Source organism: Centrocercus urophasianus, unplaced genomic scaffold, assembly GCF_019232065.1.
Source record: "Centrocercus urophasianus isolate 14NV4802_14NV808 unplaced genomic scaffold, USGS_Curo_1.0 seq_21, whole genome shotgun sequence".
Lineage (NCBI taxonomy): Eukaryota > Metazoa > Chordata > Aves > Galliformes > Phasianidae > Centrocercus > Centrocercus urophasianus.
Window position 1 is genome coordinate 5566654 of NW_024884767.1, and position 9174 is coordinate 5575827.

At 38.4% G+C, this 9174-nt stretch overlaps 1 protein-coding gene across 1 annotated transcript in view; it reads left to right on the top strand.

Annotated features, from left to right (window-relative positions):
- The window catches only part of ADGRV1 (adhesion G protein-coupled receptor V1), a 267806-nt gene extending 258932 nt beyond the window's left edge, over window positions 1–8874 (top strand). The window contains exons 90-91 of the mRNA XM_042822761.1: window positions 858–1035; window positions 8420–8874. Of these exons, the coding sequence (XP_042678695.1) occupies window positions 858–1035; window positions 8420–8538 (297 nt within the window). The 3' untranslated portion in view covers window positions 8539–8874. The remainder of the gene's footprint in view (window positions 1–857; window positions 1036–8419) is intronic.
- The last annotated feature ends 300 nt before the right edge of the window (window positions 8875–9174 follow it).

A 9174-nucleotide genomic window follows, 5' to 3' on the forward strand; every position in this document is an offset into this window, starting at 1 on the left:
GCTTCTCAGCTCCATGAAGTAATCTTTTATATTCTTGTCTCTCAAACAATGGGTGAGCAATATGCCAAGCAAATGTATTTTGATTGTCATAAAATATATGAGTTTAGAGCTCAGAGCTCTGGCTTTGCACCACAGTTGTGGAGGAGATAGATTTAAAAAATTAAAAAAATTAGAAAATTAAAAAATTAAAAAGCAAAACCTTTTTGTAATGAACTGAAATTGTGATTTTTGTTTTTATTTTATTTATTCATTTATTCGGTGCATGTATGGCTGCACTTTAAAATGGTGGTGGATGAAATATAGCAAAGTTGCTATCAAAGCTGTAGGGCTGCACACCAACACCTTCAAAGACTGATAAATGACTTTAAGAGATTGTATTGGTAGATCCTAGAAAGCAACAAGTTGACAACAGCAAATCATCAAATGCAAAGTAATGCTGATTTGTGGCTGTAGGAGGAGACAGGCTCCAGTGAAGGAAGAAGCAATGGTGAGAGGAGAGTCACAGAGCATGTTATGGCTGGAACTACTTAGTGCTTTCTTAAAAGTTCTCTATACCAGGGGCCAACGTTCAGCAAGAGGAAGATGTTTTTAAAATTTTGAGATGTGTAAGGCAGGTTGTAGTAAGCACAGGGTTAAATGACTTGTTTTGAGTACATACACTTATGTATGTATGTATGTATTTAAATTAAGCCACCTAGTTCAATACAGAAGCAACTGAATAGCTGGCTCTAAATCTGATTTTGAATTCAGCTCTGGTTGTAGATTCTAGTCTGTTATTCCAAAACAGCAGTCATGTAAGTTATTTTTACAGTGTAGATTTTATGATTACTGTGTTTGTATCTTTTTAAATTCTACAGGTGCCAGCGGACTGGGAGAGAGCATCTTTGCAGCCTGCTAGTCAAGCCAGTTCTGCCTTTAAGCAGAGTCCACAAAATGGCAATGTTTTCCACCCTTCGGGAGGATTTAGTAACAGCTCCCTGGTCGCTGATGAGGAGTCACAGGAGTTTGATGACCTAATATTTGCATTAAAGACTGGTGAGTGATTGCTCTCCTTGTTCTTCAGACTGTTACGTTGTTGTTCACTCTAATGGTGTCACCATTTCATGAGATCGAATTACTGTTAATTTAATCTGATTACCATTGAAAATACAAGCTGGAAGGTTTTGGCTTGATCTACTTATTCTATGAGCTAAAAATATTGTGCAGACTATTTAAAATAACAGAGGACTATGCAAAAATAGGTTTCAAGTCATGATAATTCACAGACATACAGAATGTAGCAGCAGATTGGAGGCTCTGACATTTTTCCACAAGCTCATAAAAAGCTTACTTGCTTCATTTAGATATTGGCCATCTTTTTTCCTGTTCCTTTCTTTTTTGAGTTGATGCATAGAGTATACATATTGTCTGTCTTTATTTTATATATTTGGCAGGCCCAAATGTATTTTTGACACCGTGAAATACAAATATTTTTCTTATAATCTTGCATACACTAGAGAAAATAAGCTAGATAGATTTCTTCCTAAACATAACAGCCAACTCTGATGAGCTCACCATGTTGCTGAATAACAAAGCTTCAGGGAGGGCTCTCTAGATGTCTACACTCAACCTACACCTGTGAAAGAAATCACTTGTAGTCAAAGTTTTCTCAGTGTTCTTAGAGTTCATTCCCAGCTTTGCCTTCACTGTAGTATTGCTTTTCTATTTTCTCACCCACTCCACCAATGAAACCTTAGTTTTTTCAAATGATGATGTAAAAGGGCAGCCAGAGATGGCCTTCAGTGGAAGAAATGAAGTAAAACCTAATTTAGAGATAAGCAAATGTGAGAACTTCTGATAAGAAGGCCAGAAAGGGAAAGGAGTCTCACCTGGTAAAATCTAGCAGATGTTAACCTGAGCCCACCCCTTGTAGACATGGGTGAAATACGGGTGAGCTAGCTTGGTGAAGTTATCCTCAGGATTACTCAAACAACCTCCTGTTATGTTCCTGAGGGCCTCACCAAGCTTATGGGTGTCCAGGAGTCCTGCAAAAGACAACCGGCTGAATCACCAGGTTAAGCTCTCTGACACTTTACCAATAATTCCCCTCAGTGGCACCAGTGAGAACATCTGAACTGGGTGGAATACTGGGAATGCTAATGAAGGGACAATTTGTTCAGCTTAATTATAACACTTAATCTCTTAATTCAGTTGCCACTGAAGAAACCTCTTCCATTTATGAAGATAACTGGATGATTTAAAACTGAGCTAGTGCTATGTAATGATTTTTTTTTTTTAATAAGGTTTGTCACAAATGTTCTATTTTACCATTTGATTATCCTGAAAACTATGCAGGTTACAAATTCCCTGTTGTGCATTTAAAGATTTTGTGCAACTTTCAAATGTGAATGCATAAGCTTAGAACTGCAAACCCTTTTTTAAATGTTTAACTTTCAATTCTTTTACTCCTTTCAGAATATTTTGAAGGAAACTAGGTCATTCATAGGATGTTAATGCCATAGAAAACCACTTAAATTTAATGTCTCAACTGTTGCATATGGTGTTTGCTGCTTGAGCAACTCAGTTGACATCAGCTGGCGTATTCACTGGGGTAAACGCTGTGCACTGTGGAAGACTGAACTTCACAAAGAAAAAAATCACAAAGAGCAATCTAGGCAACAGCAGTAGTTGAAAGTGATGGTTAACATAACACACCACAACTCTTTTTAGATTGATTTTTTTTTTTTTTTTTTTGTATAAATCTTCAAGTTCCATCCTTACTTATTTACTGTCCTGTGAAAAGAAGTAACTTTTAAACAAGTTTTTGACTTTTTTTTCCTAACTTTTACTGCTGTCTTCTCTAGAATTTACATTATCATTTGTTCCTGTGAGCCTCCTTTTGAAGCTTGTAAGATTTGAAGTTGGGACCTCAGGGCACAGTCTGAGAAAAAACTTTTGTTTACATTACTTGTTCAAGTAGAGCCTGTACCTTTTGCATCAACACCTGTTCTCATGCCCAAACTGCTACAGGGCTACAACTCCCCTATTTCTAAGAAAAAACTAGTCCCATCTAGTTTCAGCCTTACACTTGAACGAACCAAACTGAAGAGGAGGTACTGAGGTTAGAGTTGCTTTAACCACCGAAGTAAATGTTTATCAGCTACTGCCTTAGATACAAGCTGCAGCTCAACATGTGCTTTAATCCAAGACGTGAGTTTCTCTAAAAATGGAAATCATTGCTGTTTTATTTCTACCTCTCCAATCCAGTGCATGGCTAATGAATCAAGGTACTTTGACGGCATGAGAGACATCAAGACAATGAAAAGGAACAAGAGGTGATAAAAGCGAGATTTCTTTGCATTTCATGATAGGCTTCAGCTGTTACTACATGCACTGAGCTGAAGGAAATTTTATGATAGGTTTAAGCTAGCAGCCTGATGGGAGCCAGTCCCCAGTCCCTTCTGCCTGCACATTTCTTCTTCCTCTCTTGCATCACTGGTTGTTCTCACATGAAACCACAGAGACGCAGGTCAGAGAGTTCTCCTCTCCTTCCTCAACCCACCCTCTTCCTCTCCTCCAGCCACTCCACGCTGTCAGTCTGATGCTTGCTTACACCAGTACCAGCTCAAAGCAGCAGCCCAGCACCAAATAGACTCAAACATATCAGCAGCAAAGATGCCCCAAAGTACTTCTCCTCCATCTTTGTAGTCCACACTTTAGTTCAGCTCAGAATTCCTTTTCTGGGAAAAGAAAAGCTCCTGGGAGACTGGAGAAAAGGTGCTTTTTGCAGCATATCAGCTGTTTTTATCATTCCTGAATTGAGAAGTGAGCTCGTGGGGATAGAGGTAGAAGAGAAATGCTTGCTCTGCTGTTCCTGGAATTTTACCTCTAAGAAGCAGAAACAGACACCTTCATTATCTGTCATTCCTTAAAACTGTCAATCTGTAATCAAATTCAGCTTTAGCTGTGCTAAAATATTAGCTCCTACTCTGAGGGCTGGGTGAGGATCAGCACTGATTAGCAGAGGAATATGCAGAAATGCCTTTATGCCTTTCTGCATTTCATCTGTCCTTTCTGCTTATGTAGTTTGAAGCTGTCTGAAGGTTACTTTAATTTGTGCTCAGTGCCTGCAGACCTGACGTTTACTCTGGCAGTCAGGATCAGTGAGAAAGAGGGTGCAATCTTAGGTCTGTTTAGCTGTCAGCAAAGCTAAAATCTCATTCCTGTCATCCTGCTTCACTCTTGCACTGCAATTGGCCACACTGTGTGGTATTAATAAAAGATGGCTGAAATTATACAGCTTAAAAATCATCACGGAAGCCTTTACTGCACAACTTTCTTCTTGCCTTGCAATGGTTTAGTAATTTGCAGTTTGCAGCGCAGCTGCACAAATAGATGCACTGGCACACTTCACCTGATTGCTAAAGAGACGTGTGGCAGAACTATGCACTTAGCCCTTGGTTCCATAATCATTAATGCTGGACCACATTACAGATTAACCTGGAATATGGACTGGATCATAGGAAGGCAGACAGCTGTGTCTCTGGCTAATTAGGTACACAACAATGTACTGTTTTGTATCCAGCTTTTATGCTGATGTTACACAAGCCTTGCATCATACAGCCACAGAATTTTTTATGTCGTGCAAATAGTCTAAAAGATGGACTTGTTCTGTCACTAAAGTCATAATTTCTTATTGTTACTGCTAATTGCACTAACTAACTTTTAAAATGTTATAATTTTGAACTAGATCTTTTTTTGCCTCTTCCTTTGTCTCTGTCAGTAGATGATTTAATAAGACAGTTGCCTTTCTGATTGTCAGAGTTGTATGTTGCAGAGATCTAGGCTAAAGCCCACTATAACATGATGTTCAGGGGAATTCTGTGTTGGTTAGGTCTGGGGAGATAAAAACTGAGCCCACTGAATAAAAATAGATGGAATCTCCAAATAGCAGTCTGTCTATCAGCTTTGCTCTAATGCATGAATATTGTAAGTGCATGACAGCTTTACTGGTGTCTTATCTTCCATCCGTGTTTCCGCCACAGATGCTCTTGTTTCCCCCCTTCCATAATGCACAATACTAAACCAAACCATTCCATTTCAAAATATGGCAAAACCTCTGAAAGAGGCTCTAAGCCCCTCCTGTCCTGACTGATGACCCACCTGTGTAGCAAGTTGCTTGCAAATATATCTATGGATCAGAGCTGGGAATACCAGCCTAGCACATGGTACTTTCCAAATATGTATCAGTATCAACATAGAATTTTTTCCCATCAGCAATGTGAATGTTTTTTGCTCTAAATAGAGGCATAAAATGGTAAGTATTAAATAAATATTCAACTTGGAGAATCCTTAAAAAAATCTACTATGTGAATTTGAAAAAAAAAAAAAAAGTTACATAGAAATGCAGTTATGACAATGAAAAGTAGTACAAATTAACTCATAAATTTCAGTTTTTGAACTGGGGTTCCAAAATCAGCATGTTTTTACACTTTGGTGTCATCACCTTAGGTACCCAGTTCAGGAACTAAGCATCTCATGTTTGGTATCCAGAACCAAAGAAACTTTTGAAATTTCACATTCTGAATGTTATGCAGTGGAATGCCTTGGAGACTGTCAGTGGGGTGATAAGCTTTAGACAGTGGCAAAATGCCACTGATGTAATTTCTGTAAAGTCCAATCCCTACAATTAGTAATGAACAAGTAGCAATGAATGGCCCACATAGCATTTTTCTAATGCACCTTATACATTCAAAACAAATTATGGTTATTTTTGGAAACAGTACAGAAGTGCTTATGAGACAAAAACCTCCCCCAAGATATAATTACTACAGTCAGTACAAAACAAACCACATCTCACTTAAAATGCTTCAGTGAAAGTAAATGGTAACAACTGCAGTTTCAGTGCATGTAAGCATGCACTGACAGTCTTTCAACCAGCAGATGTCACTGGAGGGATCTTGCTGATTTTGCAGAGCTCAGTGACTTCTCAATTTCTAGCTAGCCCTGTGATACAAAAAGAAAGGCCTCGTTTTTGTGTATCAACTTTTTTTTTTTTTTTTTTTTTTTTATAATGCTGTAGTTGCTTCAAACTGGGGAAAAGTAATACTGCCAGCTACCCAGCACCAGCACCTCTAAGGGAGTGCACGCATTTTTGGATAGGATTATGTTTAAATTCTCCTCTAATCTGAGGACAAGCTGAACCTATGAACTCTCTGAAACTCCATCATGTAAACAGTTGTACCCTTCCGCACCAGTCAGTTGTTTGGTGAGCTGGTATCCTGGTTACACCTCAGCTCTCATTCCTAAAAAGGATCAGCTCTTAAATAGTTTGTCTTTGTATCAGCAGCTGAACAGGGCTGTTGTAAACCCCAAGTAGTCTGCTCCAGTCTCAGGTTTACCAACTCCCTGATAAGAATGTCCTTAACGACAAAAAAATCCCTTCTTAACTCCCCACAAAGCACGCACACATGAAATTTCAGAATAAGTGTGGTATAATAGCAGATTAGTCTTGTATCTGATCTTTTTATAGTAACCAGCACAAGATTCTTCTGGAAACCTCATACTGAATAGTTGCAGTATAACCACCAGTAAGACAAACGTGTTTCTAACCCTGTTCAGTTCAATATTTGCCTTAAAATCATCAGCAGGAATGTTTTTGGACACGTAAAAAGAAAATTTTGTAATATAACTTCAAATGTTTTCAGTCATGTCGTTTTCCATTTTTGAAATCTTTGTCTTTTTTAGCCAAAATAAATCTTTCTGTGTGAGTTCCAATGCTAATGATGCTAAATAAGAATATTTGTTTCTTCTCTTGAAGTACCTTGTTTATGTCACAGTTATCACCTTGTCCTTCTGTCACCAAATGGCAAATACAGCAGTCAGATTTATCTTCTCTATTACACTCATGTTTCCGTGCTAGAGCAAACAGTTTTAGAGAAGATAAGAAAAAAACAAATAATTTGCTCATGCAATTGTTGTTTTTCCCAGGACTTTGAAACAGCTTTTAGTCATTAGGACCATAATTTGATGAAAAGGTTAAATATGCATGTAAATTTAAATGAGTAAGTGTGGTTTAATTATCTTTGGTACACTTATTAACAACATTTGTAATGATTCAGACTCTAAACTTCTCACCTTTATTACAATATCAATTCATCTATATCTTTCCTATCACAGTCTGACAGTAGTTGCTGATCTTTAAAGAGCTTGGGTCATACAAAACCAAGCTTGGGTCTCCTCTGACAGATGTGATTGAATGCAGTTTCTCCACAAGACACAAACACCAGAACAAAGTGAGGTGGAAACCCTGGAATGTCAGCTGAGACAGAAAAAAGAAATTCATTGTACAACACAGACATCTCTGAAGTTGTGTTTTAGTATGAAAATGGAAATCATTGCCTCCCCTGCATACCCTGTTCAAGGCTTGTTGAGCCAAGTGTCATTCCTCTGCAACTCCCTTTAACTGACTGTAGTTATAAATCTACTTCTGCCTGAAATGAATAACTTTCCTAGTTATCTGTAAGTGGCATTACTGGAAGACCATCAGTGCCTGAATGCACTGATGTGCAGCTCTGAGCTGTACAGTCCAAAATGTAAAGCCCAGATGATCTGAACACTAGCACAACCCACGTATTTTTTAGGATATGCTTTACAATACAAAGACAGAAGGACTGGGAAATGCAGTGGAATTTATCGTCCCAACTGATGCTCTGTGAATTAATCTGTAAAAATGCTCATTTCATAAAAAGTAGTGCAGGTATCTGTATTTCACACTACACAGATGAGAGAGAAAACAAGGAAGCAGCTAGGTAGCAGAACTCCTGTGACAAAAAGTTGGAGAGGGTGGCCTCGAGAGGTCTCTTCAGACATGTTGTGGAAGTTTCCATTGTCCAAAGGCGAGTATTCTTGCACAGCAGAAGGAAAACACCATACACCAGCTTGTGCCAAATGTGGGTTTAAAAAATATTTATTCAGCATATTTTCTCATGTTGAAATTACAATCTTATTAAAACAGCTGGAATTATAATTTAACAGGGAAATTATATCATTAAAAGTCAATTCTTTATGAAACTGTCCTTGGAAATACCAGCCAGTCCATGAACCCAGCCTAAAACAGGCCTTGATTTATGCTCTTATGATTTCAAGGCAACTGCTGAATAGCTGTTGTGCCATTTACTGGGGGAATTAAAGTGACTGACAGTGGAATTGTAAAAAGTGTATCTGGGGGGTACAAAATTACAACAGATAATGATATAACCTGAGTATTCAGAATTGTTGACCAATACCAGACAGCTTGTCATGATGCTATATAGTTTCAAAGAACTTCAACAGTCAGAGTGAAGCAGAGCAGCCCTGTAAAAGGACACAGTGTCACTGTTTCTGTCTCAGGACCCAATCCTCTCTGATTCTTAAGAGTTTTCTGTCTTCTCTGTTCTAGGTGCTGGTCTCAGTGTCAGTGACAACGAATCTTGCCATGGCAGCCAGGACGGGGGCAGCATGGCAAACTCTCAGATTGTTGAGCTTAGAAGAATCCCCATAGCAGACACCCATCTCTAACTCCACTGCTTGCTTGTTTTCCTTTGTTTCCTTTTTTTTTTAAATTTCAGTTCAAGCCTACGTACTTCTTTATTTGTACTTCCCTTTGCAAGAAAGCACTGTATGAAACTGCGTAGTAAAATGCTGTGAGCTGTACTGAGCGCTTAACAAAGAATGTTTGTTTGAGTTTTTGTATTTCAGAAAATAAACTGTAGGTTTTTTACAGTGAGCATCAATAGATACAGTGTCATTTGGCCTAGATCTGTATCATGTAGTGAGATGACATATTTCATGAACTGTAGCTTTTTTAAATTAACCTGTATGTGTAACACTGACTAATAAAAGCAATAGAGTCCATTTGATACAACCAAGCCTGTTATTTCTCCTGGCTGCTCGTGGAGCTGGAAAGTGGTACAGACACTCCCTCGGACAGAAAGGCATTTTCACTGAAGAGATCTCAGTTTCCTACACTGTACTGTTCTGGTTGGCTTTAGAGCACTCAGATCTGCAGTCTTTGCAAATAAAGATGGCCTGACCTGCATTCTGTCCTGATAAAATATGTGATGAACTATAACAAACAGGAAAGGGAAGATGAAGAAAAACATAGTGAAATGACTAAAAGGCCATTCCAGGGTGTATGCATGCTGCTGATTACAT